Genomic DNA, 27,298 nt, shown 5'->3' on the forward strand with positions numbered 1-27,298 from the left:
ATCTATTTTATTTTTAATTCAGGAAAGGCATGTTTATTTGTGTAGCACCTTTTATATACAGTGGCAAATTCAAAGTGCTTTGCACAAAACAAGGATATAATACAGAAACATAAAAAAGCCAAAAAGCATTTAAAAACCATTAAAAAGGAAAAACATCTAATTAAGAAGTAAGGAAATGAAACATAAGAAAATACTGAGTACACGTGGACCACAAACCGCTGGCAGTTTCCTGCCCATAAGGTACATGACTTCCCTAACCATGCAAGATAGACACTTGAATTTGGCACCAAAGATGAAAAAAAAATTTAACTGGTAAACATTACACTGACCATACAGTAGTAATTACATTTGGTTTTGAATAACTATCACCAATTTTCATCTCCCTATGAGTAATTTTAGACTTTCTCAGTTTAAAACATCATATACTGCAATATTAAGGAAATGTTCCAAAAGCAACAGTTGGGAACAATTGATGCATAAATACAGCTCTGGAAACAATTAAGAGACCACTTCCGTTTCTGAATCAGTTCTTTTGATTTTGCTATTTATAGATATATGTTTGAGTAAAATGAACATTGTTTTTTTAATCTATAAACTACGGACAACAAATTGCTAATAAAAATTAGGGCATTTATTTGCAGATAAAAAAAAAGATGCAGAGCTTTCAGACCTCAAATAATGCAAAGAAAACAAGTTCATATTCATAAAGTTTTAAGAGTTCAGAAATTAATATTTGGTGGCATAACCCTGATTGGTTTTTAATCACAGTTTTCATGCATCTTGGCATCATGTTCTCCTCCACTAGTCTTACACACTGCTTTACACACAACTTTATGCTGCTCACTCCTGGTGCAAAAAGTCAAGCACTTCAGCTTGTTTTGATGGCTTGTGATCATCCATCTTCCTCTTGATTGGTTTTCAATTTCATTAATTTGTAAGTCCTCTCTTATATGATTTCAGTACAAGTCCCATTCTTCAGCTTTCTAGTAAGTCAGAGTGAAACCGGTTGGGACGGTATCAGAGTAAATGATGGCCATTATAAGTGGAGGTGTGCATTATAATGGGATATAGAGGTGGGGGGTCAGGTAGGGACCGTTATCAACACATTAATCACCGGCAGTAAATAGACGACATCACATGCTATTGAGTTGCACTGTCAGGCTCTGATTGACTTAGGTTGGGGTTTAAAGGTCAGGATCAGGAAGAGGACCTTCTTTATCTCTCCTTAAGGTTCTTCCCCGTGTCACTCTTACTCTCAGAGTGGTTTGTCATGGGCGCTGTATTAGATGAAGTGTTGGGGTACACTCCTCCGGATGGCGGCTGGGGCTGGGTGGTGGTTTTCGGGGCCTTCATTTCCATCGGCTTCTCCTATGCTTTTCCCAAGGCCCTCACCGTCTACTTCAAGGAGATCCGGAAGCACTTCGGCGTCTCCTACAGCCAGATCGCCTGGGTGTCCTCCATCATGCTGGCCGTTATGTATGCAGGAGGTAAGGAGCTCTTCAATCTTTCATAGGGACATAGGTGTTTTTGACCGGATTGGAAGCCGGTCCGTTGACTGCTAATGAGGAAGGGCGTTTGGAAGAGTTAATTGCCGCCATGTCGGCGTATGCTGAACAGGATTTGTATTCTGCAGCTCTTTTCCATTCCCTGTAGGGTCTGGGTCACCGTTCTTGATTGGGGGAGGAAAAAAGGGAAAGGGCAAAGCTGTAGGGCCTCTGGGGAATGGGTTGCAGTTGATGCATTGCACCACAACTTTATCATCAAGTCAGATTGTAAACGCTCTCTGTTACGAGATCTTTAGTGTGAGTTTTTGAGTAAAATGTAGAAATAATCATACAATCGTCAAGTTTGGGATTTAAAAATAAGGGACTTTTTTCGCCGCCCACTTCGAGCCATCCCACCAGCCCAACCGAGGTTCAGTATCCTTTACATTTTAAGACAGGTTTACAACAAATCTAAAATAACCACATTGACATCAGTCAAGTTTATTTCAGTCCTCTTCACATTTGGATTTGCCTGGAATCCCTCTATTAACTCAGGACATGAGGTCTTACTGTGGTCTTACTGTGAACTACAAATGAACAGAAGTCAGGTGTTCGACAGTTTGACTGCATATTCCCGATGTTCTTCATATTCTAGAGCTTTCTCTGCTTTAAATGCACTTAATAAAGTAAGTGGTGGTTTGATGTGTCTAATACACTGCTGGATATACCTAATGATTGATTTATGGTCCATAGGGAGCTAAGAGATAAGCTCAATAAAGGATTGTTTTTTAGCTGATCAGTTGGGTCTGGTGGAAAACACATAATTTTAGAGATAAGGGTGAAGAAACTGCTTTAAACTACCAACATAAAGTATTGTACTAAATTCTGGCTTTCTACAACATCCAGCTCCTAGCTAACTAGTTTGGAAAATTCGTTTTTATTGTTCATTATAGCTTACAATATGCCTGCAATCCTAAATTAGCAGCTCCAGATAGTTATTTACCTGTCTTTTTTAAAAATCGCTGTATATCCAGCTGCTCCAACTAGCTGCATAAACTCACAGTGATTGGTGGAGGAAAAATACGGGAAATTTACAAGAAGATACTAATACAACAAGTGTCTTCCTGTGTTTTTTTTGTGTAAGATCTTGTTTCGTTTTAAAAACATAAATAATAATAAAATAATAATAGGTTTAGAGAATCTAACTTTAGTGTTACTAAGGCCTGCTAAAGTAGGTAAACAAGATGTGTCTATATATATTTGATTAAACACACAGTATTTTTAACTTGCATTTAGTGAGTTTTTTTTAAATCCACCTTAAATGTATCCTTAAATGCACTAGAAAGCAGTTTTAAAACATGCCATAGGTTAAAAAAAAGCTAACTTTAGTGGTACTAAAGCCTGCTAGAGTAGTTAAACAAGATGTGTCTATATATATATTTGATTAAACATGCACTAATTTTCACTCGCATTTAGTGAGTTTTTTTTTAATCCACCTTAAATTTCTCCTTAAATGCACTAGACAAATAGTTTTAAAACATGCCATATATTTAGAAAATCTAACTTTAGTGGTAGTAAGACCTGCTAAAGTAGTTAAACAAGATGTGTATATATATTTTACTCAACATACAGTATTTTTCACTTGCATTTAGTGAGTTTTCAACTCCACCTTAAATGTATCCTTAAATGCACTAGAAAAGCAGTTTTAAAACATGCCATAGGTTTAGAAAATCTAACTTTAGTGGTAGTAAGACCTGCTAAAATAGTTAGACAAGATGTGACTATATATATTTGACTAAACATGCACAATTTTTCACTCACATTTAGTGAGTTTTTTTTTAATCCACCTTAAATTTCTCCTTAAATGCACTAGAAAAGCAGCTTTAGAAAATCTAACTTTAGTGTTACTAAAGGCCTGCTAGAGTAGTTAAACAAGATGTGACTATATATATATATATATATTTTTTTTTTTACTAAACACACAGTATTAGTATATTTGGTCATTAGTGTGTTTGTTCTCCAACAAAGAGGGATTAGATTATTTAAACCCCTCTGAAACAGTGGGGAAACATGCATAACCGTTAGCAGTTCATCAAGCCTCTACAGGGACCATCAACCCCATTGTATTTCAGGAGGAGCTTTGAAATTAAAATTTCTATTGTAATCTGACAGAATCATGGGTCACAGATAGCTTAGTCTAAAAATGATCACAGGTGGCAATATAGTGTAGTTCAGTTAAAGGTGGGTGATGGTATAAATATTCTATATCACAATATTATTTTTTTTATTTTGACAGAACATGTATAAACCAGTATTTACTTTATTATTTGTAATGCTTTAAACAATTTTAGTAACTTCCTTAAAACTAATGAAAGGTACAGTACGTCATTCTTAAATTAGCTACAGACCTACGAGTGGACATTTAGGTGATCTTTTTATTTCATTAAAATAATTGTAACTATTAAAATAGCTTGTTTTTTGTTTTATATGTTTTATTAAAAAAGCTTCAAATCTTCATTTTTTTTTTATTTTGCTCTGTTTTTTTAATATACAGTATCTCACAAAATTTAGTACACCCCTCACAAAATGTTAAACATCTTTTTATGGAGCAATGCTAAATAAATATGATAAAACCAGTTTTATGAAAGTTTTAAGAACCAAAAAGCACATTTCTTAAGAAGTCATCAGTGTTGGCCATTACAAACCATTAAAATTGCTGAAAGGTTTTGCATAACAACCCAGAAAATTGCTGTTTTTTTGCAAAATACACGTTATAATTAGGAAATTATAACTGTTTATTTTATTTATTTGTTTTATTTTTTATTCAAAGATATTTTTGTACCTTTTTTAACTTTTCATTTTTATTTTGCTTTATTTTTGTTTATTTTTCGCTTGTTTGCTTTATTTTTGGTCAGGTTTCACATAGAGTATCTCACAAAATTGAGAACACCCCTCACATTTTTGTAAAAAAAAAAATATATATATATATCTTTTTATGGAACAACACTAAATAAATGTTCATAAGAAGTTATCAGCGTTCATCATTACAAACCGTTAGAATTTGAGGACTGATAGGTTTGGCGCAAGAACCCCAAAAATTACTGTATTTTTTATAAGTGAACCAATGTGGTCAACCAAGTTTTTAAGTTTAGTAAAAATTGGCATTTTATAAAAACATGGTTGACCTAGAGTTTCAAACCTTTTGGCATGCCATGACACATTGGATTCATGAATGACAGGAAATAAAAAGTGATCAAACTGGAAAATAAGATTTTGGTGTAGACAGAAGCCTTATAAATATAATAAAATTAGTTTTTTGAAAGTTTGGAGACCAAAAAGGCAAATTTTCTAGTATTTCTTAAGTATTGATTTGTGTTGTTTGTGAGAAGTAACAATCATTGACCATTACAAACAATTAGAAAGAGCTGATGGGTTTGTGGAAACAACCCCTAAAGTGTATTAACTTTTTGTACTATTTTTGCGAAAGTGAACTAACGTCTTCAAGCAAGTTTTTGCGTTTAGTAAGAATTGACATTTATAAAAACATGGTTGACCTAGAGTTGCAAATATTTTGGCATGTCATGACGCTTTGGATTTGTGAATGACAGGAAATAAAAAGTGATCAACCTGGAAAATAAGATTTTGGTGTAGACAGAAGCCTTATAAATATAATTTTTTTTTTTTTTAGTTTTGAGACCCAAAAGGCACATTTTCTAGTATCTCTAAAGTATTGATTTGGGTTTTTTTATAAGAAGTCATCAGTGTTGATCATTACAAACCATTTGAATTTGAAAGCTGATAAGTTTGGCGTAACAACCCCATTCTTTAACTTTTAGTTTTTTGCTTGTTTGCTTGTTTTTTGGTCTGGTCTCACATACAGTATCTCACAAAATTTCGGACACCCCTCACATTTTTGTAAAACTTTTATATCTTTTTTTTTTAAGGAACAACACTAAATAAATATGATAAAATCAGATTTCTTTAACTTTTTATGGCCAAAAGAGTTTATTTGTTTGGCGTAACAACCCCAAAAATTACTGTATTTTTGCAAAAGTGTGAAAAAAGTTGAGGAAAAATAGCGGGATCAGTGGAATAATGCTGTGAGAGGGGTCTCAGAGCCCTATCATCATCATTAACACAGAGAAAAGAGGAGGAATTCCCCTGTGGAACAGTGACGGCACCGGCTTCATCATAACGTCCTTGGCTGCTGTTTTGCCAATGTCACCCCGCGTGCTCTGGAAGAACGACAGCACAGATACATCACCTGCAGGTCCACTGCTTTTTCCCCTTCAACACCCGTCCCAGCGGGGCCGCCGCCGTGACCCCGCCCCCACCGGGTGGGTGTGACTCGAGTGGGAGCGCTGATGGGGGCGATGATGATGGTGGTGATGGTGATGGTGATCTCTGGGGGTCCGAGCACCTTATGAATGAGTTGGTGTCGGATACGGCTGTGCTCTGTTAATACGTTGGGCTGAGTCTGGAGAATGGGTCGTGGCATGGACGTAGTGTTCTAGGAAAAGGAAAAAAAAAACACAAAAATTAATAATAAGAGAAAAAAAAACAGTAAAAAAGGCATTTTAATTGCTGAAATTCTATAGGACATTCTATAGGAATTCCAACAACTTTTCACAATTTTGTTCATTTAAATCTCTCACCAAGAGGTGCACTGCCACTACCAAAAAGCAAACAGATCCAGGGTAGATAAAATATATTTCCCTGGAAAATAAGAAAAATGAAACTAATGTACTGTAGCATCACCAAAAAAAAAAAGAAAAAAAAAAGAAAATGCAATGTGAGTTTGGCCTCTTTTCTTTTAATATATTTCATTTTTTTTAATACAAGTTCTAATATATGCATGAAATAAAATTCCCATAGTTTTTTTGAGATGAAAACAAATCATTTTTCATCTCAATATTTGTTTTTTGGTTATTATACAAAAGCAAAATAGAATTTTCATAAATCAAATGAATTATTTGTGGAAATAACAAGTACTATTATAACAATGTTTTTATATTGTATTATGTGGTGATACAGTTTTACTAATTTAACTATTTTTTTTATTATATTTGTTTATTGTTGATATCGGTTCTCCTAAATCATTGCAAATATATATATATATATATATATTTTTTTTTTCTTTCTTTCTTTCTTTGATATTGATGCTGGTATTTTCACATAATCATTTAATTACCTAATTTTACGTTTGGACCTAACTATAAAATAATATTTTGATTGATGCTGATGTTAGTTCTTCTAATTTATGTGGAAAAATTATGTAAGCACATTATTTGCCCCCTTTTTAAATACACTGAAGCTGATATTAGTTCTTCTAATGTATGGTCGAAAAATAAATATTAATTTAATATTGATATAGTTTTGGCTGTCTGTTTTAAAACAATAGCTTAGATGATGCTGATATTATTCTGTAAATTGATTATTAAAAGAATAATAACAATCACTATTGACTTGGCCCTTTGCTTTGCATAATAAAAAATGTTTTTAATATAATATAATATTAATATTTTTTAATAAAAAATAAGAAATGGGTTATTTACCAGATTTGTCAGACTTTTTCTTTTCTTTTTTTCCTGTTATAGTTATAGCCCCAACTTTGGAGCAAGTTGGACCATTTTGGAAACCCACCACAAATGTTATAAATATAAATCTAAATATCTAAACATATAACATTGCTAAAAATGCTGTTATTATTATTTTGAAAAATGCCTTTAATTACGTTGAATTTTATAAATTGGTATTTTTAGCTATTATAAATAAGACTGTGTAAAACTGTACTTGTGTGGAAGCTGGTCTGAGCTGAATCAGGCATGTTTCAGAGAATTGTTTTAATACAAAAAAAAAATGCTGAAGGTTGTTTTTCTTCATGCCTTTAGTGCGTGTGGAGAGTGTGTGGTTAATGTTTGGTTAATGTGTGGGTTTAGTATCATCCCTCACTTCGTGTGTGTGTGGGTTTTTCTCCTCCTCTCTTGGTGTCTCGGAGCCCTCGCTGTGTTGATTAGTACTCCTGCCCTATTCATGAGCGCGCGCCCCGGCCTGCATAATTCACCACCCCGCCGCATAATCATAAAACTTTCACAAGGTTGTAAGCGCCCGAAATGAAGGATAACAACACGCCATTAGGATTTCTGGGGCTGAGATAAAAATCACGGCTCCTGAGCGTCATCTCGGAGCTGATCCCGGCCTGCGGAACATGTAATCAGCTTGTTGATTGTGGGCCTTTTCTATTACGCAGGGCGGCGCTCGTAATAATAACCGTCTGATGCGGGTTTGATTGATGTTTTCCAGTTTTTCGCTGCGGTGAGAGAGTGTAAGATGTGTGTGTCGGCGTGTTTCGCGTGTGTGTGTACGTGATGTCTGTAATCTCCTGTGGGAAGCCGCAAATTGGAGTGTTTGGATGACTTACAGTACATATGTTATATTTAGAGGAGGAGTGGTAGTGGTGGCACTCTTTCTTTACCGGCACTAGTTTTAAAACATTCAAGCTCTAGCATGAATAATCCCATAATGCAGCTTGATTTGGTGATATTTTATGGCTACTGTGCAGTCGAAGAAATAAATATTCCTGAGACTCAAAACGTGTACAAAAACTACAATTTTAAGTGGTGCTGCCACTGTGATCGGAAGTTCACTGGTTTGAATCCTGGTCATGCAGCTTACCATCAGCTGCCAGCAGTGTTGGGCACGTTACTTTGAAAAAGTAATTAGTTATAGTTACTAGTTACTTCTCCAAAAAAGTAACTGAGTTACTAACTGAGTTACTCCATTATAAAAGTAACTAGTTACCAATAAAAGTAACTATTGCATTACTTTTGTTACTGAATGAATATAATGAATAGAGTGTGTGTAGTTATCTCATCCTCCCCTCCCTTGTGACTCACACACACAACTACACACACACTTGCACCTTTGTCTGTATGCACAAAGTAAAAAAAAAAGTTCATTGAGCGGCTAAAGTAACGTGCAGTAACGGGGTGTCGGAATTAGTAATTAGTTAGATTGCTCCTTACTGAAAAAAGTATTGGCGTTTGTAGCTCCGTTTATTTCAACGCCGTTACTCCCATCACTGGCTGCCAGAGCCCTGAGAGAGCACAATTGGCCTTGCTCTCTCTTTGGGTGGGTAGATGGCGCTCTTTCCCCTCATCACTCCTAGGGCGATTAATTCTATATAATACTTCACGACTTAGGTATTGTGTTACAAAAGAGGATAAAATACTCGTAATTATTATGCATTTATTAGTTTCAGTTTCACACCAGTATCATTTGATTATTTAATATTGATAATCTATCGATATACCGCAATATTGATGTTTTGTCCTACCCTTAATGCAAACCCACCCAGCCCATGTTCTACCCTTGTGAACCCACCGTGAGAATATTTTACTTTTTAACTACAATTTCTTTACATTTGTTTGTTTTCCAGTTTGTTTTCAGAGAAACTATGGTACAGTAATCAGTCATCAGTGTCTGGAACATTATCTTCAGGATAAGTCATTCCAGTGACGCATCTCGTAGAAACACGCTATAATTGCAGAGGCCTAAAGTGACCTCGTCTGTTAGAAAAAACTCTTGAATGGATTGGAAAAGCAAAGAGACTCTTCTCTTATATTCTCATAGTCAGCTTGACCATTCTGGGTGTAATTAGGGAACGTCCTCGCCGTAATGAATTGCTCGTCTCAGCTGCGCCTTTTAGCCTTTCAACACCAAGTGCTTTTTATAAGGCTTTTAATTTTCTTCAGAAAAGACAAACCGACTCGTTCTCCACCCTGATGGAGAGAGAGGGAGAGAGAGAGAGAGGGAGGGAGAGGGAGAAGGGGAGGCTGATTGATGTGGATAATTTAGTTGATAATTTTCTCTTTCTGCAGTTGTTTTTCCTCAAGATCAAAGTAATATGAAACGTGACTGTAATCTAATGGCTGTGATCAGTAGTGTTGTGTGTGTGTTAGAATAAGAGGGGAGGTGATGTGAATGGTGATACAGGGGGCCTGCAGGACACACACGGGCTGCAGCCCTTAGGACCTGTCTATCTATCTGTCTGTCTGTCTGTCTGTCTGTCCGTCCGTCCGTCCGTCCGTCCGTCCGTCCGTCCGTCCGTCCGTCCGTCCGTCCGTCCGTCCACCTTTCTAGTCTCAAAGCAAAATGTCTAGCAGTCAACAATCTCTCACCAGGAGGTACACTTCCCAAAAGTAGCCTCTTTGTTTGTCCATCTATCTATCCAATCATCCATCCATCCAACCATCCAATCTTACAATTATTCATCCATCCATCCATCCAATCTTCTATCCAATCATCCATTCATCCACCTTTCTAGTCTCAACGCAAAATGTCTAGCAGTCAACAATCTTTCACCTTTCATCCATCCATCCATCCATCCATCCAATCATCCATCCATCCATCCATCCACCCATCCATCCACCTTTCTAGTCTCAAAGCAAAATGACTAGCAGTCAACAATCGCTTACCAGGAGGTACACTTCCCAAAAGTAGCCTCTGTTTGTCCATTCATCCATCTATCTATCCATCCATCCATCCATCCATCCATCCATCCATCCATCCAATCATCCATCCATCCATCCATCCATCCATCCACCTTTCTAGTTTTAAAGCAAAATATCTAGCAGTCAACTATCTCTCACCAGGAGGTACACTACCCAAAACAAGCCTCTGTTTGTCCATCCATCCATCCATCCATCCATGTCTGTCAGTCTGTTTAGAGTCTCTCTATGTAGAGTATTTGTATGTATGCATTTAAAAGACAGCATATCTAATGACCTACAAGAATTTACCTGTCTTTCTGTCTGTCTTTCTGTCTGTCTGTCAGTTTGTTGTCAAAAACTTTGCGTCTTTAATTTTTCTCTTTTTTTTTCACTTTTTGACTTGGTGTGTATCTGGTTGCCGTTCTTTACATTATTTTTCATTATATACTAATAATAATCTAATAAAACGATGTTTATTAAAATAAAAAAGGATAAAATATTAATACTTGACTCCCATGAGTTACTACTTTTTCATACACTTTATCAACACATTGTGTCCAGATAAGAAGCTTTTAAATTTTTAAACAGTACAGTATATGAATACAGCAGTAGTGTAGTTGTTTAACTCTCTCTCTCTCTCTCCCCCCCCCCTCTCTCTCGCTCTATCTCTCTCTCCCCCCCTCTCTCTCTCTCTCTCTCTCCCCCCCTCTCTCTCTCTCTCTCTCTCCCCCCCCCCCTCTCTCTCGCTCTATGTCTCTTTAGGTCCGATCAGCAGCATCCTGGTGAACCGGTACGGCTGCAGGCCGGTGGTCATCACAGGGGGGATCATGTGTGGAGTTTCGATGGTGGCGGCATCTTTCAGCACCTCCATCACACACCTCTACATCTGTGTGGGGATCGTTGGAGGTACTCAGATCACAATTTAATATATTTTATACAGACTTTTTTTAAATAGCAAAACATTATCCACATCCACATGAGCCCCATATGAGCACCACGGCATCACTGTCCCCTCAGCTCATCTCTCCACTATACTGTGTGTGTGTGTGTGTGTGTGTGTGTGTGTGTGTGTGTTTATGGTAATGGAGTGCTGTGGGTCTAACAGGCCTGTTACAGGCTGAAGTCACACTGCAGCAGCATCATCATATAATTACACTCTTTCTCTCTCTCTGTCTCTCTTTCTTTCTCTTTGTCTCTCTTTCTCTCTCTCTCTCTCTCTCTCTCTCTCTCTCTCTCTCTCTCTCTCTCTCTTTCTCTTTCTGTCTCCCTCTCTTACTTCCTTCCTTTGACTCTGACTCTCTCTAACTCTTATTCGTTCTCGCTCTTTTGGTATCTCTCTCTTTCTCTCTCCCCTTCTTGCTTAATCTTTCTTTCTTTAACTCTTTAACGCTTTTTTCTCTAACTTTCTTCCCCCCCTTTCTTGCTTTATCTTTCTTTCTTTAACTCTCTCTCTTTTATCTCCCTCTTTTTCATTTTTTTCTGCAACTCTTTCTCCCCCTCTCTCTTTCTCTCACTCTCTCTCTCATTCTTACTCTTTCTTCCGTTTAATATCTCTCTTTTTCTGTCAAATGTTTTTTTTTCTGTTCTTTCTGTTATAATCACTCAGATCTTTCTTTCTTTCTTTTCTCTATTTGTATTCCACTTTCTTTCTTTCTTTCTTTCTTTCCTTTATTTGTATTCCACTTTCTTTCTTTCGTTCTTTCATTCTTTCTTTCTTGTTCTTTTTAAAATATTAAGCATCTCTCATTTTTTTCTATTTTACAGCCTCTTGTTTTAATTATTTTCTTGTTTTTATTCTCGTAATACAAAATTTGTTAATTTCTCTGCTTGATTCTTTTATTGTATTTTTTTAAATTATTATTTAATTCTCTCTTAAAGTTTTTCAGCAACAGAACAGCATTATTAACATCTACTGAAACCCACACACACTGAAAATAAAGCTAAATTATACTTAAAGATTCAGCTCATATCAGTTGTTATGAAGGCTTTATGAACACTGTACTTTAAGTCAGGTTGTTTGACATTTACACATCAATCTGACATCCAGCAGAAATATACTAAATATACACTTACAGCATTTACAGGCATACAGTGGTATTATGAATAAATAGTATACTCTTTCTTTCTTTCTTTCTTTCTTTCTTTTCCTATTGCCTTTTTGTTCATTCTTTGTTAAAGTCTAACTTACGAGTCTTTACTTTTTGTCTCAGACTCTTACTTCTCTCTCTCTCTCTCTCTCTCTCTCTCTCTCTCTCTGTGGGTATAATTAAGCCTGTAGCATACTGTGTGTGTGTGTGTGTGTGTAGTGTGTGTGTGTGTGTGCACCTTCCTCAAAGGCTGGTTTGTAAGGACCTGGTTTGGTCACCCGGAGAGAGCGCCCACTGAGCCTCATTACCCGCCGCCGCTCTGCCGTAGAGGATTAATGTGAGGACGGATTGGGCACGGAGGTCCTTCTGAGACCTGCAGCACTCCTCTTGTTTTCTCTTCCAGATCACTTAGTGCCAATGATGGGGAATATTTTCAGCAAAGGGTCCACCTGAGGTCTGAGCTCTCGCCGCAGCGCTGCATAAAATTTCATCAAATTAAAACTCTTTATTAGGGACGACTGTGATAACTCAATAACTTAGCGAGGGTTATATTATATTAAATTATATTAAATTATATAATATTATGTATATTAGTGCAGGTTCAGGTCTGAAGCAGGCAATGCAAAGGTATCTCGGAGATTGTTTAATGAAATTTAAGCAATTTCATAATCAATCATGAATCACATGCACATATTTTAGCATTTTAAGCCACGTTTTAAAAAAAACATTCCAATTTAAGGCTCATGTTCAGTGGCATGCGCACGTTTTTTCAACCCTTGGTTAAAAAAAAAAGATTTTTACTGGGAACGTTTAAGCGAGTTAAAGATATAAGACGTAATTTCCAATAGGCATGAAGTTAAAGACGAAACAAACTGTCATTTTTGAGCAATATCAGTGTATCAGTGTATCAATATCAGCATTGCCAAATAGCATCACAGCGCACTCGGAGGAAAGCGCAGTGACTTGGTTGCTATACATCAGCTCACAGATGCCTCAGACACATTGTGCTGATCGACATCACCCTAGGAGTGATGAGGGGAAAGAACGCCATCTACTGTACTCACCCAGAGAGAGCAAGACCAATTGTGCTTTCTCAAGTCTCCGGAAGCTGATGGCAAGCTGCATAACCAGGATTCGATCCAGCGATCTCCCGATCATAGTGACAAGGCTTTAGACTGCTGGTCTTTGTGGTACCCTTGACATTTCTTAAAGATAGCTTAAAGAAACAGTGTAACAGCCAAAACTGACCTAAAAAAACAGTGCAAAAAGAAGCAAGAGTTCTCGACTTAGCGATGCTGCATTTTGTGGCAGTTCAAAACAAGGAAGTGGGTGACTTCACATGTAGCAGAAGAGGCATGTGCTAGTCTTCAACCTCCTAGTGTTGAAAAGGGAGGTAAAATTATGTTTAAAAAAAAGGGTTAAATATTTGCTTGTATGAGCCAAAGATCCCTTTCTTGCTAAGAAAACAGGAAATCAATGTCTTGGTAAGCAATAATAGAGTAGATGGATGGATGGATGGATGGATAGATAGATAGAAATATAGATAGATAGATAGATAGATAGATAGATAGATAGATAGATAGATAGATAGATAGATATAAATATAGATTTCAATTTTTATGAAGAACCATTGTTCCAGTTGTGATTTGGCGAAGTTAAGAACCTTTTAAACGCAACGTCTACAGTGTTACACCTTCCACCATTATGGTTCATTATGGAACAAAAAATGGCTCCAAAGACCAGAGTTTAGTCCACACCCATGCTTTGTCATGCTTTGGCCAGGAATGCTGTACTTCCAGATATTTACCAGCTAATGGTACCCAATCATTTTAATACTAATTATAAGAAATACGTATATTTCTTTCAGAAGCTTAAACTCAAACCTCTGAACCACCTCATCTCGTTTTGCTTGGCTCCAATTAGTCTGAATACATTAAGCTGTAATTGGTAACTCTTAATATCTTAGCGTAATGTCTCTAGACAACTCTGGCTGTATAGCGCTATTTATTTTTTTGAAGCTTTAGAAGCATCACTTCACAGATTGATGAATGTGAATCTTCACCTTTACATCTCTTCATCTCTACTGAAGAAGAAATGGGTTTAGAAATTGGTTTGTAATGTTGAAGAAGTGTTTTGGAGGCGGAGAAAGAAGAATTAAGCCCGATCAGGGAAAGTTCAGGGAAGTTCTGAATGGTGGGAATATACCACTTCTTTCTCTACCTAGAGATTTGCGTTTTTTCTTTTTTTCTTTAAACGCCAGGGCCCGTTTAATGAATAAGATGCTCGTTTAGAGAATGAGGTGGCTTTAAATTGGATTTTTTTTCCCCGGCAAAGAGGGTGGTGGTGAATGAATTATCCCCTGCCTCTAATTTATTGCCATTTAAATTGCGGAATCATTTCAGAAATTATTTCAGGTTCCGCTAATGAGTTTTTAGTTGGCAATGTGAAATGAGATGGAACTCTAATGTGAATGGAGTAGGATTGGTCTTAATTTAATCACGGCAAGAGCCGCGGTGGTATATGGCCGTTGCGGCGTTGAAAATGGAACTCGTTTGAACTTCCGTCTTCCGTATTCAATTTCTTTTCCGCAGGCCTAGGACTCTCCTTTAACCTCCAGCCGTCTCTGACCATAATCGGAAGGTACTTCCAGTCCAGGAGACCCATTGCCAATGGCCTCGCCATGGCGGGAAGTCCAGTGTTCCTCTGCACTCTGGCGCCTCTTAACCAGTTCTTGTTTGATCGTTTCGGCTGGAGAGGGGGCTTCTTCATCCTCGGGGGCATGCTCCTGAACTGCTGCGTTGCTGGATCTCTGATGAGGCCTTTAAGCATTGGTAAGTATGGTTGCCGTTGAAGCTTTTTTACACCTTGAAATAATTGAATTCATTTGGTGCTAGATGACATACAGGGGTTGGACAATGAAACTGAAACTGGAGCAGCCTGGTGGCCAATCTTCATTAATTGCACATTATTGAACCAGTAAGAGCAGAGTGTGAAAGTTAGCTTCAATTAGCAGGGTAAGAGCACAATTTTGCTCAAAATATTGCAATGCACAACATTATGGGTGACATACCAGAGTTCAAAAGAGGACAAATTGTTGGTGCACAGCTTGCTGGCGCATCTGTGACCAAGACAGCAAGTCTTTGTGATCAAGTATCAAGAGCCACAGTATCCAGGATAATGTCAACATACCACCAAGAAGGACCAAGCACATCCAACAGGATTAACTGTGGACGCTGTAAGAGGAAGCTGTCTGAAAGGGATGTTTGGGTGCTAACACGGATTGTATCCAAAAAAACATAAAACCACGGCTGATCAAATCACGCCAGAATTCAATGTGCACCTCAACTCTCCTGTTTCCACCAGAACTGTCCGTCGGGAAGATAAATTATGTGGTCTAAAACCAGGTGTTTCAGTTTTATTGTCCAACCCCTGTAGCATGGTAATGTAAGCCTGCTCAATTTGGCTAATATGGCTTTGATCTTCGGTTATGATAATTTCTACTAGCACCCCTAAGGGTTTCTAATAACCCTAATGTCAGTCCTAAGCTAACAATGGTGCACACACACCTTTTTCTATCCTTTTGAAGAACTTTAAACACTGACCTTTGAAGCTAATTAAAGTGATTCTAATGCTGTAATGGCATGAACCAATGGTTTTATGCACTGCGCTGCTGTGATGTGATTGGCTGATTGACTGTGTAGGTGTTTTAATAAAGTAGATGTTCCTAATAAAGTGTCTGGGGGAGTGTATCTTCTGGTCCAGGCACAGAGCTGCAGCCCCCGCCCCCCCCCCCCCCCCCCCCTTTAATGTAGATGGTGATGGTGCAAAACACTTCTACACACATCTCTAGATTGAACACACAGTACAATACTGAGGCTGCTGAAATTCTCTCTGGCCAATCAGTGCTTTGCAGTGTTTATAAGTCCCAATTTGGTGAGTGTACTGTATTTGGCTTTCCTGATTCTGACCCTGATCAATACCCCATGTACCAGATTTGCCTAATGGAAATGTAGAGTTGAGTAGAGTTGAGTCAAGTCAAGTAGTGTAGGAACCAAGTTGTGAAAAAGCACCTCTAATCCTGGAATTTGAACCCAAAACCTTATGTTCTCATTGGTGTTTTCTCTACTTGCCCTTTGGCACCTGGGACCTGGTTTGTTTTACACTTCCACAGCTCTCCCCATATTGTAGCTAGTGATGGCGTAAAACACTCTTTCATCCATTTCCAAACTGAAGACACAGTAAAAATGGAGACTGACGAAATTCTCTCTGGCCAATCAGTGCTTTGCAATGTTTATAAATACAATATTGTACAATTTGGTCCCTACTGTATCCTTTTCTGGAACCCTGATCAGAGAGAGTTTAGTAAAGTTGTTTAAAGTAGTGTAGATATTATGCCATGGAAAAGCACCATTAATCCTAGGATTTGAACCCAAAACCTTATGTTCTCAATATAGTTTTCTTTATTTGCTTTTTAATACCTGGGACCTGGTTTGTTTTACGATTCCAAAGGTCCCCCAATATTGTAGCTGGTGATATCACAAAACACTCTTTCAAACATCTCTAGATTGAAGACACAGCAAAAATGGAGACTGATGAAATTCTCTAAAGCCAATCAGTGTTTTGTAATGTTAGGTAGAGTAGAGTTGAGTAGTGTAGATACCATGCCATGGAAAAGCACCACTAGTCATCCTATTTAACCTCAAAACCTTATGTTCTCAATGTTGTTGTTTTCATCCACAGCAATCAAACCCCAGTCCAATGAAGCTGAAATGCTGAAAAGCTCCAGTGGAAACGCAGTCATCAGCCAATCCAGCGATCAGGAGTCCAAGAATCACAGAAGGGGCTGCATACACAGCATCAGCTGCTGCACGAATCTTTCCCTCTTCCGGCACCGCGGCTTCATCATCTACCTGATTGGAAACATGGTGATGTTCTTCGGCTTCTTCTCCCCCATGATCTTCCTGGCGCCGTACGCCAAGTACCGAGGCGTGGACGAGTATTCGGCCGCCAGCCTGCTCTCAGCCCTGGCACTTGTGGACATGTTCGCTCGACCCGGAACGGGCATGCTGGCCAACACCAGGTGGATCCGGCCCAGGGTCCAGTACCTCTTCAGCTTCGCTATTACGTACAATGGCGTCTGCCATCTGCTGTGTCCGCTGGCGTCGGGCTACTGGGGGTTGGTGGCGTATGCGGTCTGCTACGGCCTGGTGTACGGAATGGTGTGCGCATTGCTCTTCGAGTGCCTGATGGACCTGGTTGGACCTTGCAGGTTCTCTAATGCCGTGGGACTGGTCACCATCCTCGAGTGCTGTCCGGTTCTGCTGGGACCACCCATCGCAGGTGAGTTTAGCAGATTGTATATGGCAGGGGTCGGCAATAGGTGGCCTGCAAGTGTGAAACATCTGGCCTGTGAGGTTGTTTGAATGATACAATGAACGATAATGAAAAAATTTAATAATAAAATGCATCTCCAGCGAGCTTTTGGCACACTTGGCGTGACTTTAGTTTCTGCCCATTCTTGTTTTTCCGCCTGTTCTTGGGCTCCCTATCTCCTTATAAGGGTGTTTTTTCCCAGTCATGTCCTTATTCATAGGCTGGGGCAGCATCAGTGTATTGGGCCACGACCCTGATGACACAGGTTCGATCTCACATAAGAAGCGGTGTGTTTTTTTTTTTTATTTATTTTTTCCTTTCTTCTTGGGTTTCCTGCTTTGAGATCAACAACCCTCTGGGCTGGAGAGCAGCTAGTCTGTAGCACTCCATTCTATTACACTTAATTTTCCAAAACACCTAATGGCTTGGAAAATATCTGGCCCGCGGCCAAACTATCGGCCAAAATTGCCGACCCCTGGTATATGGTGTGTGTATGGTTACATGTGGGGGTCGAATTGTGGGACAAATTTGGTTTCAAACTTTTGAACACCTTTCTTTTTTTAAAAGTGTGTTGAAACATCCTCAGACATCCTGCCTTTTTCTTCCCCTCTCTCTCTCTCTCTCTCTCTTTGCCTCTTTCCCTCTCCCTCCTTCCTTCCCTGCATGGCGTGACTAATGCGAGTACACAGGAGCAGGGTGGGAATGCTTTCCAGGGTGTCATTATTGTAAGACATTTCAGCAGAATTGGATTATGGTTGGTGAGGGAGCAGACCTGGGCTTGGAGAAAGCAGTGGGCGAGGCTGCAATTGGTCACGCTTATTTACTGCCGCAAATCGGGCGTAGCCTCTCAGGCCTACCCACCCGCCTGCCTGCCTTCCCGCCCGAGGATTCGGCTGCAAATTACCGAGCATTTTTCCGAAGCTAAGTAGCTGTAAGCGTAATGAAGTCTCCTCGCGCTTCTCACTCTCAGAGCTCTGTCTCGGAGCGCCCGGTCCCTCTCGACCGGCGCTAAACTGCCAATGTCGTCTGAGGCCTCCTGTCCTGCTGACCGTGCAACTGCAGCATCAGCAGTTCTTATTACTGTAATCTGCGTGCCTCTGTGCTTTCAGGAAAGTGTAACTACTCTAACTGACCCAATGGATGTTGAAGTTTCATTTGTAGGCCTCAGCTAGTTAGTGTGGTTTGAGAATGAAGGGAACTCATTGCCAAATTTCAAATGATCTTAATGATCTTAATTGTGATTGATGCTAACAAGTATTATACTTGCCACTACGATCGGGAGATCGCTGGTTCGAATCCCGGTCATGCAGCTTGCCGTCAGCTGCCAGAGCCCTGAGAGAGCACAATTGGCCTTGCCCTCTCTCTGGGTGGGTACAGTAGATTCCGCTCTTTCCCCTCATCACTCCAAAGGGTGATGTTGATCAGCACAAGGCTGCGTCTGTGAGCTGATTCACTGCGTTTTCCTCCAAGTGCGCTGTGATGCTATTCGGCTATAATGCTGCATCAGCAACAGATAGAAAAGAGGCGGTGGCTGACTTCACATGTATCGGATGAGGCGTGTGCTAGGCTTCACCCTCCTTGTGTTGGGGCATCACCAGTGATGGGGGATTTACAGATGAATAGCAGCTGAACGGGTGAGACAATTCTTCAGATAAATTGGAAAAATGGGAAACAAAATTGTACGAATTTATAAAAAAAAAAAGTTATATTGCTTTCTGAAGACAACATTTAATAATGGGATATCTCCAAACCTCTGAGGTGTTTAGATAAAACTCTTGCATTAAATTTGTTGTGGGCCTAAACGTTCAGACCTTAAAAATGGTCAGCTTTAAAAATGATCAGTTTAGAGTTATTTGTCATATTTGTCATATTTTGTAAGAAATAGTTTTTTTCTTGTATCCTCCATTGCTATTTTGAGTTCTAATTTACTGAAATGTGACACTTTCATTAATTTCATTAATTTAGAATTTGCTTTAGATATTACAGATATTACAGAATAATAAAAAAATAAAAAATGTGTAGCTTATTATAAGATGCTTTGTCACAAATTAGTATTTTTTTATTGTAAAAGGAAAATGTAATATCAAGACTTTCTTAAGAGACAATTTGCCTAATTCTGACATTTTTGTTCATTTAAAACATTCTTATTAACCTTTAAAGGTTTTTAGTTGTTTTTTTCATTAGATTTCAATATATATTTCATGTTTGTTTAGTCTTACTTTCAGCCACTGGCTAATTGTTCCTAGAAATATTCCAATGCAAAATTCACTGCATTGAAAAAGCAGATATGAAAGCTGAGCTGAAGGTTATTCTGGTTCTCCTTGTCCCTCATTCGCTGTTTTTGTGTGTGTATATTTGTTTTCTCATATCCTTTGAGGCGCTGTGTAATTAAACGGGCTTCCTCTATGGCTGGAAAATGCCTCACCTTCTGAAGAGTCCCATCTTTTCCGCCGCACTTTCATTTTCTTTTGATTTTCTGGGTGTAAACATGGAGCGGAGAAGTGTTTTTTTTTTTGTGAAAGCCATTAACGAGGCTCTTCACCAGGCAAAAACAAATAGAAGCCATTTGAGAGATTTTGTGGTGATCTTGGTTTAGCTTCTCGTGGTTCTGTGCTGTGTAACATGGTGTTGCTATACGGCTGCACTGCATTAGATTACACTGCTGGAGAAGCAGCTGTTAGAGGAAGTTGTTGATGGTTTTAAACCACAATAATTTATTGTGGTGACGGACAGTTCTGGTGGAAACAGGAGAGTTGAGGTGCACATTGAATTCTGCCGTGATTTGATCAGCCGTGGTTTTATGTTTTTTGGATACAATCCGGGTTAGCGCCCGAACATCCCTTTCAGACAGCTTCCTCTTACAGCATCCACAGTTAATCCTGTTGGATGTGGTTGGTTCTTCTTGGCAGAATGCTGACGTTACCCTGGATACTGTGGCTCTTGATGCATCACAAGTACTTGCTGTCTTGGTCACAGATGCACCAGCAAGACGTGCACCAAAAATTTGTCCTCTTTTGAACTCTGGTATGTCACCCATGATGTTGTGTGCATTGCAATATTACACACAGAGTGATCTATTTTAAGCATTTATTTCTTTTAGTGTTGATAATTATGGCTTACAGCCAATGAAAACCCAAAAATCAGTGTCTTAGAAAATTAGCAACAATTGGTACTTTTGGCAGTGTGGGCAGTGTGCCAAGTCCTGCTGGAAAATGAAATCTGCATATCCATAAAAGTTGCCAGCAGCTTGATCTGCTCCCTTGATTTACAAAAGAAATGTAAAATTTACTGATGATCAGTGATGGTTTGGAGAGTGATGTCTGTCATCTACTGGTGTTGATCCACTGTGTTATACAGTATCAAGTATCAAAAAGGTCAGCTCAGTGTTTTCCCACAAAATCTTACAGCACTTCATGCTTTCTCCTGCTGACAACTTTTATGGAGATGCGGATTTCATTTTCCAGCAGGACTTAGCACACTGCCCACACTGCCAAAAGTACCAATTGGTCTGATTTTTTGGGTTTTCATTGGCTGTGAGCCATAATCATCAACAATAAAATAAATAAATGCTTGAAATAGATCACTCTGAGTGTAATACATCTATAAAATATATATGAGTTCCACATTTGCAACTGAATTACTGAAATAAAGTAACTATTCAATGATATTCTAACTTTCTAGGCGCAACTTTGAGCCCCTATTGAAAGTTGTAGGCTGGCTACAACAGCAATCCCAGCGACCCACATCAACACAGATATGTCAGTAAGACAGAAAAAAGCTGTAGAGCCAAAAGTTGGTGTGAATTCATAACCATTAAAAATGGAAGTCAGGAAAAGGACACCACTGAAGTCCACCTTCCTCCCCAACGCTACTGCAGCCAAACGGACAGATGGATGCTGAGTTAGATGTTGCCGTGTTCTGCTGTGGATTAGCTCTTGTTTTGACGTGTTGTAGCAGGAGTTTGCTCCATTCCTTGGCTTGATCATTTGCTATATCTGAAATCTGTGTCAACCTGCCCAAACACAGAAAGCAAGGCCATGCTGTAGCACACCTTTAATGAGGCTGCATTGTTTTGGACACCTGTTCACTGTTCCAAATTGGACTTCTTTTAGCCGGTTTTGTTTTACTTTGGCTTCGTTATAGAGGACCTGGCAACTCTGTCTGGTTTTCCTTTAATGAGGTGGAAATATGTGGGCTTTGTTGTTGGATCTGCTGTGAGACCCAGGTACTGAGGCGTGTGTTTAATAGAGTAAATAAATGCCCACTTATTCACTTTCTGACTCACACAAACACACACACACATTTGTTTTAGTTTTCATATAGTTGATGGAATGCAAGAAAACTTTATATCGCCGCTGTCCGATGAAAAACACATCTCCAAAGCAGCAACTTTACAGGAGAGAGAATAAAACTTGTAAACTTTCAATGGAAGTCAATGTAAAAAGAGTTTATTTCAGGTCATTTTGAAAGGTTTCTATTGGTCCGTGCATCAAGAAATTTAATTTAATGTAAGGGACATTTTGTCTGTTCAAATTATGTAGTAAACTAAAAATCAACAAAAATGGAGATGAGATTTGCAGAAAATCATAAATGGCTGAAATACCAAAAAAAAAGAGATGCAGACCTCAAATAATGCAAAGAAAACAAGTTCATATTCATAAAGTTTTAAGAGTTCAGAAATCAATATTTGGTGGAATAACCCTGGTTTTTAATCACAGTTTTTATGCATCTTGGCATGTTCTCCTTCACTAGTCTTACACACTGCTTTTGGATAACTTTATGCTACTCACTCCTGGTGCAAGAAATCAGGCAGTTCAGTTTGGTTTGATGGCTTGTGATCATCCATCTTCCTCTTGATTATATTCCAGAGGTTTTCAATTTGGTAAAATCAAAGAAACTCATCATTTTTAAGTGGCCTCTAGTGGTACTATATGTCTAATCATAAATGTAAAACCTGGTAATGATATCTTGATATTGTTCATCTTTAATAGAGAGAACTTGTCCTGAATATATAGTATATAAAAATAATAATGCACACATATATATGTATATATATATATACATATATATACACACACATATATATATATTCAGCACTCTCCCCTGGCAAGCCAGAGTCATTACGTCCCCCCAGTACCCAGTATCTCCTTGTTACGCAGACGTCTGAGCACCACTCCCCCAACACCTCTGGGTCAGCCTAATGAGGAAGAAGAGAGGAAATGGCAGTAATTAGCCTTTTGCTTTCCTGGTTTTTAATGATTCTGGGTTCATCCCCCCCTCACTCATTAATAGCCCTTACCTGTGTGATAATTAAGCAATGAATACATGTGAGGGGAAGGGAACGAGGGCAGAAAAAAAAAAAAAAAAAAACTAGGCGACTTCAACAGATGGAGCATAATTACTGCATCGCCAATCAAGAGCCGGCCATAACGAGGATGCCGGGCATCGGCACGCGCCCCGAAACAACGCGCCGGTGCCGCCATCAATCAAACCCGCACACTTTGTTTGGTGTGGCCGAGACCGAAGGGCAAAGCGAACCTCCCCCATTATCATCTTCTCAGCAGCAGGACTCATTAGGAGCAGGGTTTTAATTGGTGTAGCTGCCCTGAAAGCTGCCCTTCGGCCCCCCAACACCACTTGTTGATGGGCACGTAACTGGGCCTTCGTTCTGTTGGGGAACTGAAACCTGGGAAGTTTGCTGCTGCAGTAAAAGCTTCTACTCTTTTCTTAGAAGGCTTTAGTTACAGTAGATGTTGTAACTGTGCTGTGTGGATTTGATTGCATTTACCCAAAAGAGAAGAGCGACATCGAAGCATCAGTGTTGGGAATAGGGTTGGGACAAAATATCAATTTAGTAAAATATTGGATGGTTTTCCATCCATTTCCATGTGGCGCCAAATGTCTATGTATTCATCATTTCATATTTTACATTATACAACAGTTAGTTCCGAGCACCAGAAGCAGCATTAGCTTAGCACAGGCTAGCCCCAGGCAAGGCACGCTCACCTGCAACCCGCTATGCTGGCTCGTCTTTTGTAGACAAAAAAACGAGAAAGAAAATCAATCTGTCACCTCGGCTGCAGTCTTAATATCCGAAATGGTAACCAGCCAGTCTAGTCTAGGCTAGGATAAGCTAAGCTAAGGTAATGCTAAGCTAAAGAAAGCTATGCTAATCTAACCACAAACTTATGGAAACAACCAAATCACAGCCGGGGTGTTCTTCACGATTACACACTCCCTCTTGTGTTCTATTGCTTAGTAGGCACTTTCTTAAACTCCCTTAAAAATCCACACCCAATTTGACTTGGCATCAGCAGCCAGAGTCAGAGAGAGTGCATTCACATTGGCGCTCCCATCACTTGTTACTCATCACTCCTATACTCCTGTAATGTTGGCAATCACATGCGTCTGTTAGCTGATGTATCAGAGCTGGGGATCCTCTGCTTTCCTCCATGTCAGCATGTCATGCATTTATTTGTAGAAAATGAGAAATGGCTGAAATTACAAAAAAGATACAGAGCTTTGAGACTTCAAATAATGCAAAGAAAACAAGTTGATATTCATAAAGTTTTAAGAGTTCAGAAATCAATATTGGGTGGAATAACCCTGATTGGTTTTTAATCACAGTTTTTTTATGCATCTTGGCATTATGTTCTCCTCCTCCACTAGTCTAACACACTGCTTTTGGATAACTTTATGCTACTAAACTCCTGGTGCAAAAATTCAAGCAGTTCAGTTTGGTTTGATGGTTTGTGATCATCCATCTTCCTCTTGATTATATTCCAGAGGTTTTCAACTTGGTAAAATCAAAGAAACTCATCATTTTTAAGTGGTCTCTTATTTTTTTTTCCATACCTGTAGATGCTGGAAAAAAACTATTTTTATTTTTGATTGCTTAAAGGGTTTGCAGCAGTATATGCTAACTCAATTTTAGCATTTTCTGCTCATTTTTGAATATGAAAGCACACACTTTACACATTTGATTTTGTTGTTTCTTATTCAGAAGCCCTGCAGACAGTATTTCCTGTAAATAAGCGCTCCTGTTCATCATGCTCTACACGTAGACCTCATTTTGTCTTGTTGTGGCAGAAATTTGCAAGGAAAATTGCAGAGAAATTCTGTCCCAAAAATCTGCTCAAGTGTGACTGTTCCTCATTTGGGCATGAAGTGGATCCAGCTCTCCAGTCAAGACAACAGCTAATGTTTTCATTCTCTCCGGACGTGTCCCATTACTCCACACTCAGCCAGCTAAAGTGGAGCGGGTTTGGTCAGACTTCCAGTAAATCAGCCAGGACTAAAAAAACTAAACCCATCCGTGCTTACAGAAATCAATAATATAATTTACTGATTTACTCATCCTGAGTGTAGCCAGTCGGCTAAGCCACGTTTGGCGTCTGAAGCTTGCTTCATTAACTCGATTGTGGCCAACCAAGCATGTTAGCATCGCTAGCATTAGCTAACTGCATGCTAAAATATTCTAACACTCTTACCTCAGTCCACACTGAGTTGTTTAGAAATCTTTACTAAGCTAAGAACCATTTAAAAGCTATAATTTCATCCATACATTTTTCAATTTAATAAAGTAACGCTTCCTAGCTTTTTACGCTAATCTTAGCTTTGGATTCAGCTGGTTTAAGACACTTTTAGCCTTTTTAGCCTTTTATTTAGCTCTTTTTGTGGTTTTGATGTATCTGTTCTTAGCTGTTACTGTAATTTAGCTGTGTTTTTGGTTGTTCATCTAGCTGTTATAGCTTCTGATTGTTATAAGCTATGCTGTTTTAGCTCTTTTTAGCTGTTTTTTGCTGTTGATTTAGCTGTTTTTAACTGTTAATTTTTCGGTTGATATTTGCTAGCTTTTCTAGCTCTAGCTTAGCTCTAGTTTTTTTTATTTATTTCATTTATTTATTTTCCTTTCAGTTTTAGTTTTTAAGCTATTGATTTAGCATTTTTTAGCTTTTGATTTTGCTGGTTTAGATGTTGATTCCTCTTACTCACGCGGTTTTGTTAGCTGTCGATTTTATCAGTTAAATATTTCTTAGCTGATGATTTGCAGGGTTTCCCCAGCTAAGGGGGGAATTGTTGCTATAGTACCTAAATTATTCTGTGGGAAACCATGATGGCTGTTCTTTAGCTGTTTCTTAACTGTTTTTATTTGTTGATTTACATATTTTTTTTTATCTGTAGACCAACAATCAAGCTGTAGACCAGCTGGTCATCCAGAAAAACTACCTTATGCAGGTTGGCTAGCACTTTAAATACACTGCTTGGCCAAAAAAGTCTCCACCTGGATGTAAGTAAGTAAATGATGTGGGGTTGGTTGATGCTGCAGTTGGTCTGCAGGTTTAGGTTCAGCAACAGTATGTGCTGAAAGAATGAGGTCAGCTGATCTCAATACCTGAATATACTGAATATAGACCAGATTATTCCATCAATGGATTTTTCTTCCCTGATGACACGGCCATTTTCCAAGATGACAATGTCAGGATTCATGGGAAAGAGTGATTCAGGGTTCAGGGAGCTTAAGATCATCATTTTCACACATGGATTGAGAGAGAGTTCACCACAGAGTCCAGACCTTAACCTCATTGAGAATCTTTGGGATGTGCTGGATGGAGAAGAGCTGCTTTGTGCAGCTGTCAGACTCTACCATCATCAACGCTGCTGCAAGATCTTGGTGAAAAAATGAATAAATTAATGCAACACCTGGATTGAAATAAATCTTGTGACATTGCAAAAGCTTACCTTTTTTGGCCAGGCAGTGTATATCTTGACCAGCGTAGCTATGTTTTTTTTTCTGGATGACCAGCAGGTATAGAGCTAGATTTTTATTTTATCAAGAAACATAGCAGTATTTATTTAGCTATTTTAAGCTGTTGATTTAGCTCATTTCTACATTTCGCTATCTTTCCTCTGCAGGAGCTCTGGTGGACATGTTCGGAGACTACAGCTACATGTTCTACCTTTGTGGAGCCGTGATGCTCACCGCCGGCCTGTTCCTCTTCATCATGAACTTCTTCAACTACAGGCGGATGGACCGGCGGGCGAAACGTGCCCAGGAGAAGAGCCTGGAGCTGCGGGAGACTACAGGACAGTGTAGGGTCCGACAGGGGGACCTGGTTGTGGAGGAAGAAGACCTTATTCAAAGCCATGCAGAAAACAGTGGGACAATTCAGGACAAAGCAGAGAAAGAAGACAATGCTGTGTAAAAAAAAAAATTCTTGAATGTTTTATTGAATTTTATCTTCAATATTTTATGTTCTATGGAATTTTAATTATTGTCCAATATTTGCCCATTTACTCCTATTCAGTTTTTTAGTGCATTCAAGCCTTTTCTAGTTGCTGTAACTTCAAAGAATCATTCTTTTTTTATTTATTAAGAAATATAGTAGGAACAGTCATTTTAGTTAATCTTTATCACGTTTATAGTTTATTTAAAATACTATATGCAACATTATCTTTATAAGGGGTAATAATAATAATTATAATAACAGTAATAATAATTATACTTTGTAATAATAATGGAGCACATTTTAATGCTATTTACAATAAATACAAATAAATCTCTCTTTTTTTTTAAAGAAGCCTATTTTTTACCAGTCTAATTAAAATACCACACCACAATAAAACAGTTTTCTAAACTGCATACTCTATCGCATACACAGTATCTTATCATATGAACATACACCATTGCACTGTTAAATGTCCAGGTATAATATATAACTATGGTGCATCTTAAAAAAAATATCATATATCATTGAAAAGTTACTTTACTTCAGTAATTCATTTCAAAATGTTTTAAATTAATACATTATATAGATGTATTACACACAGAGTGATCTATTTTAAGCATTTATTTCTTTTA

General features: G+C 38.6%; 2 protein-coding genes across 3 annotated transcripts in view; both read left to right on the forward strand.

The window, feature by feature from the left end:
- LOC103029679 (solute carrier family 2, facilitated glucose transporter member 9-like) overlaps positions 1 to 27,298 on the forward strand; it is a 1,095,244-nt gene that overhangs the window by 891,923 nt on the left and 176,023 nt on the right. The window lies entirely within an intron of this gene.
- On the forward strand, positions 1,237 to 27,050 carry LOC103022498 (monocarboxylate transporter 2). The gene is made up of 5 exons (XM_049471442.1): positions 1,237 to 1,487; positions 10,739 to 10,882; positions 14,655 to 14,894; positions 16,804 to 17,403; positions 26,353 to 27,050. The coding sequence occupies exons 1-5, from the start codon at positions 1,271 to 1,273 to the stop codon at positions 26,640 to 26,642; spliced, it is 1,491 nt and encodes a 496-aa protein (XP_049327399.1). The 5' UTR covers positions 1,237 to 1,270; the 3' UTR covers positions 26,643 to 27,050.

The sequence above is a fragment of the Astyanax mexicanus genome, chromosome 24, assembly GCF_023375975.1.
Source record: "Astyanax mexicanus isolate ESR-SI-001 chromosome 24, AstMex3_surface, whole genome shotgun sequence".
Lineage (NCBI taxonomy): Eukaryota > Metazoa > Chordata > Actinopteri > Characiformes > Acestrorhamphidae > Astyanax > Astyanax mexicanus.

Bases quoted from the DNA above. Each gene is read 5' to 3' on its own strand.
- LOC103022498 (XM_049471442.1), top strand. From the start codon at position 1,271: ATGGGCGCTGTATTAGATGAAGTGTTGGGGTACACTCCTCCGGATGGC. The intron at 14,895-16,803 runs GTAAGTATGGTT...TTTCATCCACAG, and splicing joins GATGAGGCCTTTAAGCATTG to CAATCAAACCCCAGTCCAAT. The intron at 17,404-26,352 runs GTGAGTTTAGCA...TTTCCTCTGCAG, and splicing joins GCTGGGACCACCCATCGCAG to GAGCTCTGGTGGACATGTTC.